Source organism: Brachyhypopomus gauderio, chromosome 18 (genome assembly GCF_052324685.1).
Source record: "Brachyhypopomus gauderio isolate BG-103 chromosome 18, BGAUD_0.2, whole genome shotgun sequence".
Lineage (NCBI taxonomy): Eukaryota > Metazoa > Chordata > Actinopteri > Gymnotiformes > Hypopomidae > Brachyhypopomus > Brachyhypopomus gauderio.
The window spans coordinates 387,000-407,647 of NC_135228.1; the positions used below are offsets into that span (position 1 = coordinate 387,000).

Sequence of the window (20,648 nt, forward strand, 5' to 3'; positions counted from 1 at the left end):
GTAGACGATTTGGTCATTTTCTCAACAACCCGCCATACTGACAGCAAATAAGTTATGATTGAACCGTGTTTAGTATTATTAAATTTGCTGGGAACAGAAGCATAGCATAGATCTTGTAATCTTAATGGGTAGATTAGCTGTTGTTCAATTGGTCTCCAAGATACCTGGATATCTGGTTTAAGCCAAGTCGAGAGGGGACGAAGAACAAAGGAGTAATGGTACAATTTAAAATTTGGAAGGGATAACCCACCATCATATTTATTACGCTGAATAGTTGTTAATTTAATTCTGGGTTTTTTTCCTTTCCATATAAAGTTTCTAGTTATAGAATGTATTTTGTCCCAGAAGGTTGGAGGCGGAGACAATGGGATCATAGAACTTATAAAATTAATCCTCGGAAGAATGTTCATTTTTATTATAGAAATTCGCATTTGCAGTGATTCAGGGATATGGGCCCATTTAGTTAGGTCATTTGTAATTGTTGTAAGTATTTGTGAAAAGTTCTTCTTGACTAATGTTTGGAGTGAAGGATATATGTCTACCCCAAGGTACCTAAAATGTTTCACTATGGGGATTGGAGAAGAAAGGTTTGAGCCATGTGTGGCATCATTTAGTGGGAGTAGTGCTGATTTGTTCTTATTGACCTTGTAGCCTGAATGTGTACTGTAAGTGTGTAGAATGTCAAAGAGAATTGGAAGTGTTTGAGAGACATTGCTGAGATATAGCAGAATATCATCCGCGTAAAGAGAGATATAATGGTGGGAATCGTTAATTGTGATTGGTGAGTATAGAGGAGAAAGTCTAATTGCCTGTGCTAGTGGTTCCAGGGATATACAAAACAGTAAAGGCGAGAGTGGACATCCTTGTCTTGAGCCACGGGATATTGGAAACGGGGGAGAACAGTTATTACCAGTTATGACTTCTGCAGAGGGGGAAGTGTATAAAGTTTTGATCATATTTATAAATGTTTGCCCAAAGCCCATCTTCTCAAGAACAGCCCATAGGAAATTCCATTCTAATCTGTCGAAGGCTTTTTCAGCATCCAGCGAGATAATGGCACAAGGAGATGATAGGTCCGGGGCTAGGTCAAGAATGTGGAGCAGACGTCGGACATTATCAGAGGCAAGGCGATTTTTAATAAAACCTGTTTGATCGTGATGTACCAATGTAGACATGTGTGGTTCTAATCGCATGGCTAGTATTTTGGCGAATAGTTTGATATCCGCACCAATCAAGGAGAGAGGACGATAGTTGTTGCATGACAATGGATCTTTTTCTGGTTTTAAGAGAAGAGAAATTAGGGCAGTGTTGGTGTCTCTGCTGAATGATCCATTGTTAATTGCAGTATTCATCATATCTAATAATGGAGGTCCTAACTGAGAAAAAAATGTAAGGTAAAACTCCGGCGGTATTCCATCCAGACCTGGAGCTTTGCCTTTTTGCATTGTCTTTAATGCTGCTTTAAGTTCATTTAAGTGTATGGGTTTCTCCAATTGATTCGCATCTTCCTTTGATAGTTGAGACAATTTCAGATTATTAAGGTAACCTGTGTGATTTTCCTGTTCAAATTGTGATTCGGTGCAGTATAGTTGGGTATAAAACTGCTGGAATATAAAGTTAATTTCTTTTGGTTCTGTAACCGTAACTCCCTGCGAGGTTATGGCAGAAATATTTGAGAAGTGTTCGTTACTGCGGAGTTTAAGAGATAATAAGTGGCTGGGGCGGCTGCTGTGAAAGTAATAATATTGTCGTACCCTATGTATGAGAAATTCAGATCGCATCCTGAGAAGAGAGTTAAGTTCACTCCTCACTACTTCAAGTTTATTTGCGGTTGATTCGTCAAATGATATTTGAAGTTGATGAACTAGTGAGGCCACTTGTTTTTCTAAATCAGCTATTTTCTTCATTTTAAATCTTTTTAGTTGGCAAGCAAAACTTATTGAGGTCCCTCGAATATAACCTTTAATTGCCTGCCATAGTGTGCGAGAGTCATTTACAGAGCCTTGGTTGATGTCTATAAAGTGTTTTAATTCTACATAAAATTTTTCTATGAATGAATTATTTTGAAGCAGAGTAGTATTAAAGCGCCATCTGCATGCACGTGGGGCAATATTATCCAACGTTAATCTGAAAAAGTTAGGGTAGTGATCAGATAAAGAAAGAGGTATAATTTCTGCCTTATGAGCCTCTGATAGTAAGGGACAAGAGATAAGGATATGGTCTATTCTGGAGAAGGAGTGATGTCTAGCGGAATAACAGGTATATTCTCTAGATGTTGGATTTAAAGTGCGCCATAAATCCAACAGACCTAAATCATTGACAAATTTAATTAGACATGTAGTGGCTCTAGGATATACCGTGGAGTGAGTGGTTTTTGAGCGATCGCAATTTAAATTAAAAACCGCGTTCATGTCTCCCCCTATGATTAATGGATATTCAAATCTTGCTACGTATTTTGTTAATAGATAGAAGAATTCTGAGTCAAAATTAACAGGAGCATATACTGATAGCAAAGTTAAGTTTTTGCCCCTAATATTCACTTCCAAGTGAGCAATACGTCCTAAAGAGTCTGAACCTGAGTTATGAATTGTTATTTTCAATTTCCTATGAAGAAGAATCAGTGTTCCATTTGTTTTAGATTGGGCAGCAGAGTAGGCTCCAATAAAGTAATACTTATTGTTCATTCTATGTACGTCGCAATGTCGGAGATGAGATTCCTGAATAAAAGCTATGTCAATTTTTTTCCTGTGAAGTACATCAAGACAACTAGCGCGCTTAGATGGAGAGTTCAGGCCTCGCACGTTCCATGACAAAATTAACACATCATCCATAGTCATTTACACATAGTAATCTTGAGAGTGAAGCAACCAGTAGTGGCAAAATAAAAGTAATATACATAGAGAACCAGCTATGTTTGTAGGTGTCTATTAGAAATAGCAAATAAAAGTGATAACTTGGTGCCATGTACCAAAATTCCCAAACGAAAAGTAAACCCATCAATTTTTCCAAGGTGAGAGGGAGCCCTTGACACTCTCTCTCTCCACCCTGGAGCCCACCCATAACAGATTCGTGGTTCGTCTGCCGGCGTTTGTTACAGGGCGCGGCAAGGTGCTGCATCACACCCTCCTTTGTAATACTTGTAACTCACTCAGCTAATAGAAAATAATAATAATAATTAAAAAAAAAAAAAAAAAAAAAATGTTCATATGAAAATGTAAGGAGAAAGGATAAGATCTAGTGGATAGTATCCTACAGCCCCCCTATAGAGGGACAAACGAAACCGAAAGTGAACTACGCACATTGATTATATGTGGAACCGAAGACAGAAGGAAAATAAAGATATTGGAGCCTTACTGCATCCTAGTGTCCGAGTCGTTGTGAGGGGAGATAGAGGAGAGAAAGCTCTCTGCCTCCCCGGTGTTAGAGAAGGTGTGAGTTGTACCTCCCCTGGTAACCTTGAGTACAGCGGGATATAGGAGAAAATTTTCTATGCCGGCCGTTCTAAGAGATCTCTGGATCGGGAGAAATGCGGCTCTTTTCCCCGCAGTGGCTGCACTGTAATCAGCAAAGAACCGGAGTCTGGAGCCGGAGCAATCGACCAGGTTAGGCTGTCTACTGGCTTTGAGAAGGGCTTGCCTGTCTTGATAGCGTAGAAGTTTGAAGATGAACACTCGAGGTGTATTGCGATCTCCCTTAAGTCTTCTGTAGATGCGATGAGCTCTCTCGATCTCAATATCTTTGTGTGCCAGTGCAGGGAACCAGCTTTTAATCATTTTCTGAATATAACCAACCGGGTCATCACCTTCCGAACCCTCTGTTAGGCCGACAAGACGTATGTTACAGCGGCGGGAGCGGTCTTCCATCTCGGCTAGCTTAGCCTCAATCGCATCCAACCGTGTAGCGTGAGAGTTCAGGGTCTTTTTTTGTTCGCGTTGTTCCGCGACCATTCCATCCATCCTCGAGACCAACGCAACGATCGACTTTGTTTGTGTTGAGAAGTCCTCCTTAATCTGAGTGAGCTCCGCTTTAAGCTCAGTGCGCATCGCATCAAATTGTGATTTGAGATGAGTTAATTGTTTATCCATGAGTTCAGTTAGCAGCTCCGCCATGTTAGCTGGTTCCATGGAATCACACTGCTTGATTTTTTTCTTGATTGGAGAGGCTGCAGGTGACGAATTTACTCTTCCGCGAGTGCTAGACATTTATATGTTTTTCTATTTGCGCCGTGTAACATAAAAGAGTGAGTAAAACTAATATAAAAGCTGAAATGGAGGGAGTGTGAGCAGGAGCACTAGCCGCGAACTGCCATTCCGGTGAGGCGGTCACGTGATCCCCCTTCTGATTTGTGTTTTCTGTTTGTTAGGTGAGTCTCCTCCAGTCTCTCTGATCATCAATCCCAACAGAACTCAACAATTTTATGGAGACTCTCTCACTATGACCTGTGAGGGACAGAATAACTCTACTGGATTGAGACAATACATACAAAGTAGGAGTGTGTCAGAGTGTTCATTTGGCTGGGGATCAGTTACAGGATCTACATGCACCATCAGCTCCCTCTACCCATCCCACACTGGAGTGTACTTGTCAGGGCTGGCTCGGATGCCACTCCCTCCACCACCAGGAGGGGCACCCGAGTCAGTCCTAGACTTGCGGGGCGTAATCAGCAATGATCTGTTTCAGCTGTCTGAAGCCTTCTTAAGGAAGCTGTGGGAAACAGATCATTGCTGATTCGTTCGGTTTTGCCCTCGCGCTATCAGCCTGCTCCTTCATTCCCCGAAGTTGCACTCTCCAAGTTACAAGGTGTCTCGTCGCCGCTCTCTCTCTGTCTCTCCTTCTCTTCTTCGAGATTCTATCTCCTGCGTCGCTCTGACCTACCTCAAGTTTTCCCAAGTCTGTTTTTTTCTTCCTGTCTTTATTCTGACTTTATATTTTAGGAAGGGGTTTTGTTTTGCTGCGGCGTTTTTCTGCCTGCTGGCCAGCCACCTTCTCTGGCATCTTTAGTTTTGTTTTCACGTTGCCTGTGTCTGCGCTGTTTAAGTTACGTTTGTTGTTTTGTTTGTTTCTCCCGTCTCCTTACGGTTGAGCTTTATTTTTCACGCGTTGAGTTTTCCGCGTTGGGTTTTGTTTGTCGTTTTGCCGTGCTTCCACGGCTTTCCTTTTATTTTCTCGCGTTGACTTTTCCGCGTTGCTTTCGTTTATTCATTTGGGTTGTGTTTCGTGTTTTAACTCTCGCACTCGCGTTCTGTTCTGACAAACGCGGTTGTGCTGTTAAACGGCACTTGGATCCTCCTTTCTTCTATCACTATACGCGGTGAGTACCTCCCAGTACTCCCGCGTTACAGTACTGGTGTCAGTCTGAATATGGAGGGAGCAGTAATCCTGTCAACATCACCGTACACTGTGAGTCTCTATGTAGTGCATTTACTTATTAAAGGGAAACAGAAATGTATATGAACTAATAGTTTCTAAAACTCAGTTAACAAGAATTATGTAATATAATTGGTTGATGATCTGAACACATCAGTGCTTCTGCACTGAGTTTATTTATCTGAGGTGAGCTGTAGTGAAACAGGTCTGTACTGGGTCGTACAGGACACCACTGGTTCAAACGTTTGTTACAACTCCACAAATCAACCCCCAGTTTTACTTCTAATACAGACGATATCAAAGCGTCGTTTAAGAGAGTGATGTGGAAGCAATGAAACAATTCCCAAAGTTAAACAGACAGTGTTGGGCATGAGCAGCAGGTGTGTGAGGACGGTGCTGGTAGTCAGAAGACCCAGGAAGTGGAGGACTGATAGGTGTGTACAGAGGACGGTGAGACAGTTCTGTCCAAAGACTGAACATTGGACAGATTCATTCATCAAAACTACACAAAAGAGCACAGATTTGACCACCTGGAAAATTTGTATGTACTACTCCATGTCTGATTCATGAAACTGTTGTACAACAGTAGTAATACTTCTAGACACCAGAGGTCTTTGTCCCCTGATTAATCGCAAACACACAATAAACACGAGTTTCTGCTGAGTGTTGTTCCTCAAGTTTTGGTTTAATTTTGTGTTCTGTGTCAAACATCTCTTACAATCACTCTACTCTGTGTCTTCCTCCTCCTCAACATCACAAAAGTGATTACCTCATGCCACTTTGATGAATGTTCATAATTATGGGGCAGTGTAAGTATTTGTGTTGCAATTTGTCTCACTATAAATAATGAGTAAAGTTTTCCCTGTTCTAGATGGTGATGTGATCCTGGAGAGTCCTGTCCATCCTGTAATTGAGGGAGATCCTCTGACTCTACACTGTTTACTTCACCCCACTGTCACATCAGACCTCAGAGCTGATTTATATAAAGATGGATTACTCATCCAGAACCAGACTGCAGGAGAGATGACCATCCACACTGTCTCAAAGTCAGATGAGGGTCTCTACCACTGTAAACACCCAGAGAGAGGAGAGTCACCACACAGCTGGGTCTCAGTCAGAGGTGAGAGAGCAATGATATCACATCTTTATCATATTCTTAACACACATCTATGCTCACATGAAGACCTGCATTTGATAGTGATGACAAAGCACCAAAGCACTTCTGTATGTCACTCTGGACAAGAACATCTGACAAATCCTGTAAATCTAAATTATCATAGAATACAAGGAACAGAATACAAGGAAAACAGAGAAACTTATGCACACACACTAGTTACATATGGCCACTCCAGATATGTAAAGTTACTGCTACATTATAAAGTCTCTATAAATGTTTTATAAGTGGACTTTACACAGCAGGGTAGAATATTCTTCTACCTTCACCTGAAATCAGAGTAAATAAAACCCCAGGAATGTGAGGGGACACTGCCACCTTGTGACATGAATCTGTAAAAAAGATAAACATAATGTTCACATGCAATCTTAGAAAAAAGCTTAATAATCCTATAAAAGCAAACCACAGTACTATTTCACTGCACAATATTACTGCAAGTAAATGACTATACAAGCTAGTGCAAACATCCTTTCATATTCTTATTAAACAGGAGAGTTTGAACTCTGTAAATAACTGAAATGCATAATGAATAAATTGTACACAGCATACTCTCTAATGCAGACATGGGCAAACTACGGACCGCAGGCCATATACGGCCCGTTAAGCTTTTTAATGCGGCCCGATGAACTTTATTACATTTCAATTGAAAGTGCAAAGTTAATGAAATCAACATTTACTGGAAAAAGATCAATGGAACACTTTCAACATTCAAAAAATATTATTACCCAACAAAATACTCAAGCTCAATGATTTCTAATTGTTTTAAACCCTGCAAAATCATGTATGGATTGTCCAGAGAGACAGACTGCATTAAATATACTGTCTGCAACAGAAACTTGAAAGGGGTCTTTAAATTGAGAGTGATGTGCAGCATGTTAATTAAGCTACTGTACCCCTGCTGTGCATGAATGCGCACATTGCGCTTAATTAAAAGACGCTCTTCCAAGCTCTTCTTTCCATATGCATTTTTTTCATAGCACAGTAGAGAAACTGCCAAACTCAGTAGCCGCTTGTTCTTCTGTTGACTGCTTGTTAGTGTAGTTTGCATGCTTTGTAGCAAAGTGATGGCTGATGTTGTTCTCTCTGAAAACTGCAACCGTTTCTTGGACGTTGAACCTCTGTGAAAAAATATTTTGTCCACTCCTTTTTAAACATTCGGCCCTCCGTGTACACTTTTCTTTGGTCTGCTCGTTTTGCGAAAACGGCAGCGGGATAGTTATATTCCAATAGAGGTGAAATGAATTAGGTTTTTACTATAATTTGGACAAGTTCGGCAGTCCGGATATGGCCCGCAGTTTGCCCATGTCTGCCCTGGTGGCAGAGCACCATCCACCACTGGGCAAATAAACACACAGACATTCAGAAACACACAGTCACACACTGGAGAATTTGTCAGGGACTGCCTACTTACCATGTTTTTGGACTGTGGGAGGAAACCTACACAGACACAAGGGGAACATGGTTACTCCTCTTAGATAGGGTCTTGAACCCAAGACCTCAGGGCTGAGAGGAAAACATGCTAACCACCAAGCCACCATATTGCCAATTATAATTCTAAATATAGCCGCAAGCGGCGATTGGCGGGTTCACACAAAAAAAGGCAAAAAAGCCCAAAGGGTCTTTTAGACCAACAAATTGGCCTCTTGGCCTCAATAGGCAAAAAGAAGCCCAATAGGTCCTTTAGACCCAAAAGTGAATAGAAGCTGTTTGAGTGGAAAAAATGCATAAGTAAATCAATGTGACAAAACATTCAATTCAACTGAGGCACTAAAGGCCCAAAAGGATCAAAATAATGTGTATTGGCAAAATGATTCAGATCACAGAACTAAATCACATGCTGAGATCAGCTTTGTGTGCGTTTGTGTGGTGTTTCATGTGAGCAATTGTTTTCAGTCAGTTTCGGTGTTTGGCCACTAGATGGAGCCCAAGTACTATGATACTGATATCTCATTAATCTCAGTAATGCAATGACATTTTGGAGAATTAAAAGGTTCATTTCTGGTCAGGCAGTGCACTTTTTGTTATGAGATGTAATTGCAATGTTATAGATCTCATTGATCTGAATCATACAAGCCCCATTACTTGTCTGTATTCTGCATAACAAGATTGCTGCGTGAGTTTTTATGATTTCTCAGGTTTTTGGGTACTGTAGCGCCTCCGACAGGCCAATTTGAACCAAACTTGGCCTACCTCACAAGGACCTCAGTGTATAAAAGCCTTTCAAATTGGGAGTTGATCACTTACATGGTTTATGAGTTATAGCAATAAAGGTCATTTATGGCATGGCCAGAAGGATATAATGGAAAAATTGACCAATCAGACAAATAAAAATGCAACATTTTTTCCTTATTTAGTTAACTACAGTGTCTACAGATTATGCCTATGCCATTTTTGCCATCATTGGATCAAATTCCTAGGACTAGTTCTTAAAGAGCTATTTTCAAACAATTGATGAATGTGACAAAAGTATGCATTTTTTAATAGGACTTGTAATTGCAAAGTTGTCAGGTCTACTGCAAGGTATAAAAAGAAACAAGTTGCATGTTCCTAAGTGAAAATTTGGAGGAGTTATGCATGATTTTCACAAATAGCGCCACCTAGTGGCCAAATGTTTCAACACTGCACAGTATGACACATAGTCCTGGGATATGCACAGTGATGAGGTTTCATGTTGATTGGCCAATGGTAAGTCTGTCAAATGGCCAATTAATTCAAATAAAAATTAATTGGCTCATGGCGGCCATGTTTTTTGAGTGATGAGGTCATCATTGTGTGCCTTGATACTACTTGGGCCCCTGATGATGCCTGTAAAGTTTGGGCTTGATGTGACTAATGGTTTCTGAGAAACAAATTTCCCCATGTTATAGCGCCCCCTATTGGACAATCGTGGCCAGCTTTGACCTGTGACCTCTGAGTCATGTGCCCTAACAACTGATACATTTTCATAAAGATAGGTCAAAGCATTGCTGAGATATAGCTGCTGAAGTGAATTTGGCCACGCCTCAGAGCTATTGATTGACATGTCACAACGACACTGTATGCAAATGTAACAATTTTGTTCAAATTTATTGATAATGAGATTCTTCTGAATATTTTGACACCAAGATTGAACAAATCCGATGAAAAACCAGGGACTAGTATAAAAAAGTAGGTTTTGCATATTATGCAAATTAGCAAAAAATCTAAGTAGGCGGAGCTTAATGGTTCTTGAGGCTTTTTTGTTTGTCTGGAGCCAAGGAATGCACCTGAAGTGGAATTTTGTTTCTAGGACCTACGGGGTGGGAGATATGGACCAAAACGCAAAATGCTGCGCTATAGCGCCACCATCAGGCCAATGTGGGTCTCTGTACTTTAGCACGGTCCCGCAAACAGACTACACCAGTCTGCCAAGTTTGGTCTCCCTGGGCCTTACGGTCTAGGCTGCAGTATGCGTTTTATGCGGAGAAAAATAATAATAATAATAAATATAGCCGCAAGCGGCGATTGGCGGGTTCACACAAAAAAAGGCAAAAAAGCCCAAAGGGTCTTTTAGACCAACAAATTGGCCTCTTGGCCTCAATAGGCAAAAAGAAGCCCAATAGGTCATTTAGACCCAAAAGTGAATAGAAGCTGTTTGAGTGGAAAAAATGCATAAGTAAATCAATGTGACAAAACATTCAATTCAACTGAGGCACTAAAGGCCCAAAAGGATCAAAATAATGTGTATTGGCAAAATGATTCAGATCACAGAACTAAATCACATGCTGAGATCAGCTTTGTGTGCGTTTGTGTGGTGTTTCATGTGAGCAATTGTTTTCAGTCAGTTTCGGTGTTTGGCCACTAGATGGAGCCCAAGTACTATGATACTGATATCTTATTAATCTCAGTAATGCAATGACATTTTGGTGAATTAAAAGGTTCATTTCTGGTCAGGCAGTGCACTTTTTGTTATGAGATGTAATTGCAATGTTATAGATCTCATTGATCTGAATCATACAAGCCCCATTACTTGTCTGTATTCTGCATAACAAAATTGCTGCGTGAGTTTTTATGATTTCTCAGGTTTTTGGGTACTGTAGCGCCTCCGACAGGCCAATTTGAACCAAACTTGGCCTACCTCACAAGGACCTCAGTGTATAAAAGCCTTTCAAATTGGGAGTTGATCACTTACATGGTTTATGAGTTATAGCAATAAAGGTCATTTATGGCATGGCCAGAAGGATATAATGGAAAAATTGACCAATCAGACAAATAAAAATGCAACATTTTTTCCTTATTTAGTTAACTACAGTGTCTACAGATTATGCCTATGCCATTTTTGCCATCATTGGATCAAATTCCTAGGACTAGTTCTTAAAGAGCTATTTTCAAACAATTGATGAATGTGACAAAAGTATGCATTTTTTAATAGGACTTGTAATTGCAAAGTTGTCAGGTCTACTGCAAGGTATAAAAAGAAACAAGTTGCATGTTCCTAAGTGAAAATTTGGAGGAGTTATGCATGATTTTCACAAATAGCGCCACCTAGTGGCCAAATGTTTCAACACTGCACAGTATGACACATAGTCCTGGGATATGCACAGTGATGAGGTTTCATGTTGATTGGCCAATGGTAAGTCTGTCAAATGGCCAATTAATTCAAATAAAAATTAATTGGCTCATGGCGGCCATGTTTTTTGAGTGATGAGGTCATCATTGTGTGCCTTGATACTACTTGGGCCCCTGATGATGCCTGTAAAGTTTGGGCTTGATGTGACTAATGGTTTCTGAGAAACAAATTTCCCCATGTTATAGCGCCCCCTATTGGACAATCGTGGCCAGCTTTGACCTGTGACCTCTGAGTCATGTGCCCTAACAACTGATACATTTTCATAAAGATAGGTCAAAGCATTGCTGAGATATAGCTGCTGAAGTGAATTTGGCCACGCCTCAGAGCTATTGATTGACATGTCACAACGACACTGTATGCAAATGTAACAATTTTGTTCAAATTTATTGATAATGAGATTCTTCTGAATATTTTGACACCAAGATTGAACAAATCCGATGAAAAACCAGGGACTAGTATAAAAAAGTAGGTTTTGCATATTATGCAAATTAGCAAAAAATCTAAGTAGGCGGAGCTTAATGGTTCTTGAGGCTTTTTTGTTTGTCTGGAGCCAAGGAATGCACCTGAAGTGGAATTTTGTTTCTAGGACCTACGGGGTGGGAGATATGGACCAAAACGCAAAATGCTGCGCTATAGCGCCACCATCAGGCCAATGTGGGTCTCTGTACTTTAGCACGGTCCCGCAAACAGACTACACCAGTCTGCCAAGTTTGGTCTCCCTGGGCCTTACGGTCTAGGCTGCAGTATGCGTTTTATGCGGAGAAAAATAATAATAATAATAATAAGAAAAGAAAAATCCGAGCAATAACAATAGGTTTCCCACACTATGTGTGTGAACCCTAATAATAAGAAAGAAAAATCCGAGCAATAACAATAGGTTTCCCACACTATGTGTGTGAACCCTAATAATTATTATAAAGGCAGTTTGCTTGTTGATGCACACAAATAACACATGAACGCTATTATCTTTAGAGTCTGTGAACCTCCACAGTGTTTCTGACTGAAACCAGGTTCAAACAGGGTTCACCTGATGCATGTCTGTCACATGAGTGTTTAGACCAATCAAAATAATTTCCTCTATTTCAGCAATGGAGGGAACATTTGGTCTCAAAATATAAGTGGATACATGTTTAACTAAGGCTGTTAAAGAAGTGAGACTTTATCTGTGTGTAACTGGATGAAGACCTGAACACAGTAACACTACATCCTGTTCCTCATTAAAGAGGAAGAGGACATTATTAGTCATGTAGACATATTGACATCACAGTGTGGTGCAGAGATTTCATTGTACTGTATATGTATATATGTATGTACTGTATGATGAAATAAAGGCATTCTGGCCTAGACATGGATGTTATAAGTGTGGCTATACTGACATCTCTGATATTTTTCAGTGTTTTCACTGTGTGCATATATGTTTTGTCAGGTCTGTCACATTCAGAAGCTTCATTCTCAGTTCTTGGACTGCTTAGTAATCTACTGGCAGCATCTCCATATCTGCTAGTGTCCATCATACTGGGGGTCAAATGCTACAGAGCTCGTGGTAAGAACTCTTCATCTTTGCCTGTACACATCACACACACACTGGAATAAAAGCTCAGCCATCTTGAAACAGTCAACAGAAGATTTGCCTTAATACACTTTGACAGCAGTAGAAAGCAATTTAACATGGCAGTAGATCATGAGATTGTTGTAATAATTATCTGAGGGTCACTGCCCCACAACTGTCACCAAAGATCATGTTGTTTCCAGAGTTCTGTGTCTGAAACATCTCTCACCACATCGGTACTGTGTGAATCTCACAGAAACAAGTAGCATAACCCAAATGTAAAATGTGTATCATAGTGAGACATTCTGACTCCTGCACTTTTAATCAGTTCAGTCTTTTTTTCTACAGCTCAGACTGGTGAAAACCAAAGTCAGAATGCAGTGATGGAGGAGTGAGAACATGAACTAAAAACTGGACACACAGTGACTTCTGTTTGACTTAAATTTGTTCAGTTCTAGTTTACAAAATAATGTTTAATCTCTGCCAACCAACTGCCAACAAAAATATTTTGTGCACAAATGTTTTAGACAAAAGAAACCACATTTATCTGCATTATATTATGTGTGTAACTTCATCAAATCTGTAATAGTTTGTTTATTTTTTCTGTGATGGGTTCATTTAATTTCGATATGCAACCTTATGTGTGCTGGTGACATAATACAAATGTCTTAACATAAGAAAATAAAATAAGAAATATAGCCGCAAGCGGCGATTGCGGGTTCACACACGAAAAGGCAAAACAGCCCAAAAAATTGGCAAAATGATTCAGATCAGAAGTAAATCACATGCTGTGATAAGCAATGTGTGTATGTGTGTTTGTGTGTTTTTTTGATGTAAGCAGTACATCTTGGCTTGAGCCAAGGAATACAATAGAAGTAGAATTTTGTTTCTAGGCTCTACAGTGTGAAAGATATTCATATGCATCTATGTGAACAATATAGGAAGGCCTGGATGTGTCTATACATGATTGGGACTGTATATTACCAACAGAGAGAGATTGAGGGAGCCAGAGATTATGCTTTGTTAATTCACTCCTTGCACAACTAGCACGCATAACATGACTGCCCGTGTATTCAAAGTATGAATGTAGTCTGCAAAGCCTGCCATAACATGACTGACATGACTGGCATGACTGACATAACTGATATGACTGGCATGACTGGAATGACTTCACTGGCATGATGAACAAAAATAACATGACTGATATGACTGACAACTGGCATGACTGGAATGAGTGACATGACTGGCATGACTGTAATGACATGACTGATATGAGTGACATGACTGGCTTGACATGACTGATATGACTTATGTCTGACATGACTGGACTGACATGACTGACATCTGCGTGAGTCAGAAAAGGAGACACAGAAATAGCACATCTGGCTAGGGTTGCATCTATGTGAACAATATAGGAAGGCCTGCATGTGTCTATACATGATTGGGCCTGTATATTACCGACAGAGAGAGATTGAGGGAGCCAGAGACTATGCTTTGTTAATTCACTCCTTGCACACCTTGCACGCCTAACATGACTGTCCGTGTATTCAAAGTATGAATGTGGACTGACATGACTTATATGACTGACATAACTGGCATGACTGTAATGATTTGATTATTTGACTTATATGACTGACATGACTGATATGACTGGACTGAAATGATTGGCATGACACGACTTACATGACTGGCAGAACACGACTGACATGACTGGCATGACTGACATGACTGATATAACTGACATGACTGGACTGACATGACTGGCATGGCATGCCTGATATGACTGATACGACTGACATTGCTGGCATGACTGACATATACTATACATATACTATAAATATGCATACAAACTATACATACATTTAGGTAGAAGTGTGTGTGTGTGTGTGTGGTAGTGTATGTTCTGACATTAATCAGATTAAGCAAATAAAGTCACCCAATGTCAAATGTCTTGAATCTCAAGAAGATATGCAGGGGCCCATGGGCCATATAGGATATGAGCATTGTTTAGAGTAAATAATTAACCCTGGATTTGAATACATGTAGTGTGCTCTGAAGTATCAGTGTCCATTTAACTGGCTTATGAGTCACCAAGGCCCAAAAGGTCACAAAGCATTGTAATGGCAAAATAATTCAGATAATAGATCTAAATCACTTGCTGAGTTTATCTTAGTGTGTCTTTGGATGGCAAAAATAAGCTAAACATCAGTTAGTGTGTTGGAAATGGCTTGAGAACTGTGTATATGAAGCATAATTGTAGTCCTGTGTGTGAATGTGTATGGAGAAAAAAGTTAAATATCTGTGTGTGTGTGTGTGTGTGTGTGTGTGTGTGTGTGTGTGTGTGTGTGTTTTAGTCAAAGAGTAATGGGTATACATGTCTAGGGCAGTGTGTATGTTAAACCTATAAGTAGGTGTGTGTGTGTGTGTGTGTGTGTGTGTGTGTGTGAGAGAGAGAGAGAGAGAGAGGGAGAGAAAGTGTGTATTTTCAAAAACAGAAGCTAAATGTATCTGGGTTACTCATAGAGAAATGGGTAGGTATGGCAAGGGCAGTGTGAAAGCTACAGAGGCCTGTGTTTTTGTAAGTGCATGTGAAAGAGAGGAGGGGGGAGGCAGAGCCCATGGGTTGTAAAGTGTTGGAAGCATGGGGGAGTGTGAGGGGAGTGGAGGAGGGGGGGGCAGCCTGTGAGAATGGCACGTGCGTGTGGCTGAGAGCAGCTCTGTACTTGTCCCTGCACTGGTCAGTATGGAAAATGAAAATATTCACTGTAGAGCTGTTTGCAGGCGGATTTGGCTCAAACTTGGCACACTTCACCACAATGGTCATGTGAATGTGGATGTCAATTTTCATAACAATCAGACATACTATGGCGTAGTTATTGAACTGTGAATTTGATGTGTTATGATGGTAGCATTGTGATGCATATGAAAAATATTAATTTGTCAAAACCTTAGGATTTTTTCGCTAATCTTAGCATTTCAGAGTCTGCTGAGTATTACAAGGTGTGATTTAAGGTGATGGAGTTAAAATGCTAGGACTAGTATGAAAATGACACGTTATATATATTTGATAATAGTGAAAAAGTGGTAAAGCACATGTAAAGCACATGTAATTACAAAGTTGCTAGGAATTCTGCATACAATCATATGAGTGCAAGCATTTCTTGATAAGTGAAAATATGTAGGAGAAATTCAGGATTTTCTAGTATAGCGCCACCTAGTGGTGCAATTCCCTTCTAACATGAGTATGTCTTAGAGGGTGTGTACATGAACATACCATGTCAGTTTCATGTGTATGTACCTATGGTAAGTCTGTCAAATGGCCAATTAATTCAAATGAAAATTAATTGGCTTATGGCGGCAATGTTTTTTGAGTGATGAGGTCATCATTGTGTGTCTTGATACCACTTGACCCCATGATGATGCCTGTAAAGTTTTGGCTTGATGTGACTAATGGTTTCTGAAAAACAGTTTTTCCCATGTTATAGCGCCCCCTATTGGACAATTGTGGCCAGCTTTGACCTGTGACCTCTGAGTCATGTGCCCTAACAACTGATAAATTTTCCAGGGACCTGGAGGGACAGACCAGAGACAGACACAGGGACGGGCACAAGGACACGAACAGGTACACACACAGGGACTGGGACCAACACAAAACCGGGGACAGAACAAGGGAGCAAGGGGAACATGGGCAAAGAGACGGGGGCACAGGGCAAAGCAGGGGGCACAAAAAGTCCAGGCCCAATGGAGGGCAGCACAGTCTCTGGGGACACAGGCGCGGCCGGGCGGCGGCCAGCGGGCACAGGCGCGGCCGGGCGGCGGCCAGCGGGAACAGGAGCCGGCAGACAGGCAGCGGGAACAGGCAGGGTCTGCTGGCGTGCAGCGGGAACAGGCAGGGTCCGCTGGCGGGCAGCGGGAACAGGCAGGGTCCGCTGGCGGGCAGCGGGAACAGGCAGGGTCTGCTGGCGTGCAGCGGGAACAGGCAGGGTCCGCTGGCGGGCAGCGGGAACAGGCAGGGTCCGCTGGCGGGCAGCGGGAACAGGAGCCGGCATGGACGACCTCTCCTGGGTCGCGGGGACAGGAACCGGCGTGGACGACCTCTCCTGGGTCGCAGGGACAGGAACCGGTGTGGACGACCTCTCCTGGGTCGCAGGGACAGGAACCGGCGTGGACGACCTCTCCTGGGTCCCAGGGGCAGGAACCGGCGTGGACGACCTCTCCTGGGTCCCAGGGGCAGGAACCGGCGTGGACTGCCGACGGGCAGCGGGGACAGGAACCGGCGTGGACGACCCCTCCAGGGTCGCGGGGACAGGAACCGGCGTGGACTGCCGACGGGCAGCGGGGACAGGAACCGGCGTGGACGACCCCTCCTGGGTCGCGGGTACAGGAACCGGCATGGATGATACACCCTCGGGGGGCGGAACCACCGGGCTGATGTCCTCAGGGGGCGGAACCACCGGGCTGACGTCCTCAGGGGGCGGAACCACCGGGCTGACGTCCTCAGGGGGCGGAACCGCCATACTGACGTCATCGGGGGGCGTGGCCGCCATGACGACGTCATCGGGGGGCGTGGCCGCCATGCCGACGTCCTCGGGGGGCGTGGCCGCCATGCCGACGTCCTCGGGGGGCGTGGCCGCCATGCCGACGTCGGGGGGTGTGGCCGCCATGCCGACGTCATTGGGGGGCGGGACCGCCATGCCGACGTCATCGGGGGGCGGGACCGCCATACTGACGTCATCGGGGGGCGGGATCGCCATACTGACGTCATCGGGGGGCGGGACCGCCATACTGACGTCATCGGGGGGCGGGACCGCCATACTGACGTCATCGGGGGGCGTGTCTGCCAAGCCGACGTGGCCAGTACTCCCCCCCAAAAAACACTTGGGGGTGTCATGTGGAGTAGCCAGCGGGATCAGAGGCGGTGGGTCCTCTTCCTCAGGGTCCTGGGTGAGCCTGGCAGAACACACAGACACACAAGCTCCTCGGTTGCTCTCTCTGCTGCGGCTCCGCCTCCCTTGAGGCGCCGGGAGCTCGCGGTGGTCAGAGAGAGTCAACCGAGGGTTAAGCGAAAACTTGTCTGTGCGCTCAGACCGTCTGCCCGCTGCTTGCACTACAGGGGTTTTTTCCCCGTCGTGTTCGCAAAACCGGGCAGACACACAGCGCTCAGATGGAGTCTCGTCGCGAAAGCCAGTAGAAAGAGACTGCACTTTCGTTGGTCGGCGACGAGACTTCCTTGTACCCGCAGCGCCAGGGGTATTCCTGTCTCTGGTTTGGTCGCACTGAAATACCGGAGAGTCGAACCGGATTAAACCAGCCGACATCCATTCACAGTGTTTGAACTCACCAGAGTCTCGCTCTCTCGCTGTGTCCTTGATAGGTCCGGTATTATGTAACATGGCTCGCGCCACGGAGCGAGAGGACGGACACAAGTGCTGAGAAGAGCGAGATTTATTCAGGGGAATACCGTAATCCTCATCCGAAAGCCAGGCAGGGTCGATAGCAGGAGGGCAGTCCGTGAAACAAGCAAAGACAGGCATTACAAAGACAGGGAGCACGGGTAACAGGGGAAACACGAATACGGTCAGGTACAGAGAACAGCGATGAAACAGACACGATCACAAATCAAAATACCGGACGAAGGACAAGGGAGACTCAGGGGCTTATATACACAGACATTAAACAAGGGGCAGGTGACGGTAATAACAAGGGGCGTGGGAACAAACGAGGTAATCACAGAGACAAACGAGCGGGGCGGGGTAAACAGGTACGGAACACAGACACGAGGGGTTCGGAGTGACAGCTAACGGAGGGGGACACGGTCATACGTGACAAGAGGTTTTGAGGAGGCATTTCTAGACTGATTTATTTGAATCTTAAATACATACATGGACTTATTTGTGTCTACTCTTTAGTGTCACATTTCTGTATGGACATTTAAGTAGTAATTATTTTTGAAAATGTGTAAAGAGAACTTTCTAAAATAATGTAAATGTATGAAAATGCCTTGCACTGATTAGTGTGGTAGTGTTTTTAATGCTGTACACTAAGAGTCTGACATTTTATAAATTAATCTGCAGTGTCACCAAACCTTACTGTTTTCATTCAAGAATAAATTCACAGTACACTCACCTGAGAATCTCCAGTTTACAGTGTGAACTCTTCAGTCCAGCACAGAGCTGCTCCACTCCTGAATACAGCAGATCATTATGATTAATCTCCAGCTCTCTCAATGGGGAGTTTTCTGTTTGTAGAACTGATGTAAGAGATTTGCAAAACCTTAGTGAGACCACCAGCCCCGTCGACAGGGGGGGACAACCGGGTCTGTTGTCCCGGGCCCCAGGGCCAGGGGGGCCCATCAAAGAGCCCAGCAATTTATTTTTTATTTCAAGTCTATAATTTTAAATAATCTTGAAATTTTTCATTAATATAAAATTCTGTACTTAAAATAAGCTCAATGGCTAAAAATATATGTTTTTTACCTATCTGCATATTTTCCATTAAGTGCATACACCCCCGCCTCCCACTGAAAAATGAAACTTTCTTGTCCTGGGCCCCAGCAAGACTGTCAACGGGCCTGGAGACCACAGCCAGACAGTCTGCAATTAAGGAGTAGGCTAAATACATTTCAATCAGAGGATGTTTACTTTCCAACATTGTAATTACTGAAAAAATATTAAGATATCCAAAAAGAGTTTTGTTTATACTGTAGACAGTTCAGTCAAGGGACACACTGCAAAAAGTAGTATGATCAGGCAAATGACAAACTATTCATTGATAATTGTGTTTGGGAAGGATGTGGGTACGTCCATGATCAAAATCCATTTGTTTATATTCAACTATCTGTAACGGCTCATAACTAGGGGATGTACACAAATGCAATACAAAGTGTGTTTTATTTTGGAGTGAAGGCAGGACTGGTTGAATCACAGCCACACCGATTCACGCTACACGGGAACGACGCGGCATGTTGATCTTTCTCACACACAGTACACAGAAGACTGGGTTGTTACAAAAACAGCAGGATTAACTGTTACATCGGGACAGAGGCAGCAGGAGTCGGAGGCTGTGGGCAAGCGGCTTTATTCTCCATGATATAAATAACGAAAACACTCAGGCCACAAGGCAGAAGACACTCAAAACGTAAGCAATGACTAGTAAGGCAACTAAAAAAGAACAGGATGAGGATGTCCAGTACAGCTCAAGAGATCCCTCGACGCGAGGCGAAGGTGCAGGTTGAATGCGCAGCACTGGACAGCGCGACCTGTGGGAATACACCCCAGAACTGATTAGGTGCAGGTGTCAGTATTCTGGGGAATGAGAAGGTAGGAGTGTCTGGGAATGAGAGGGTGTGCGCTGTGTGTCTGTGGGCGTGCATGTGCGAGATGTAGTGCCTGTGCACGCCCTCTGGTGGCGTCCAGGCCGACCCACCGTGACAGAACCCTCCCCCAAGGATCCCTCCACCCGAACTTTCCTCGGGCGTCCCGGACGACGGGGAGCAGGAAGACTGGGATGCTCTCGGTGGAAGGAGGCGAGCATGGAGGGGTCCAGCACCAGCAGGAAGCCGGGACCCACGACCGTTCTTCAGGGCCGTAGCTCTCCCAGTCAACCAGATATTGCAGCGCTCCGCCCCGGTGTCTGGAGTTCAGCAATCTCTGAATGTGGTGCGCAGGTCCGTCTGACAGCTGTAGCGGAGAAGGCGGTCCCTGCCTCGACTCAGCACTCAGCGGACCCTCCCGAACTATGGGAGGTAGATTCTGCCAATATTAAAACTGAAATGAAAACACTAAAATGAAAATGAAAATACCGTTTTGCCATTTCTTTTTCCATACATGTGTGAAAATATTATGACAAAATTAAAAATAAAATGAAATCACTTAATTTGCAATTTAATGTTTCACTCGAGCACGGGTCATATGTGACAAAAATAAAGTGAAAATTAAAAAGGAGGATTGGCGCTACCTGCTGGTGATTTT

The 20,648-nt window shown here is 43.2% G+C and overlaps 1 protein-coding gene across 1 annotated transcript in view; it reads left to right on the forward strand.

The window, feature by feature from the left end:
- LOC143482345 (uncharacterized) overlaps positions 1 to 20,354 on the forward strand; it is a 33,766-nt gene extending 13,412 nt beyond the window's left edge. The window contains exons 5-8 of the mRNA XM_076980690.1: positions 6,239 to 6,487; positions 12,556 to 12,672; positions 16,244 to 16,542; positions 20,112 to 20,354. Coding sequence (XP_076836805.1) covers positions 6,239 to 6,487; positions 12,556 to 12,672; positions 16,244 to 16,542; positions 20,112 to 20,354 — 908 coding nt within the window. The remainder of the gene's footprint in view (positions 1 to 6,238; positions 6,488 to 12,555; positions 12,673 to 16,243; positions 16,543 to 20,111) is intronic.
- Positions 20,355 to 20,648: the final 294 nt, after the last annotated feature.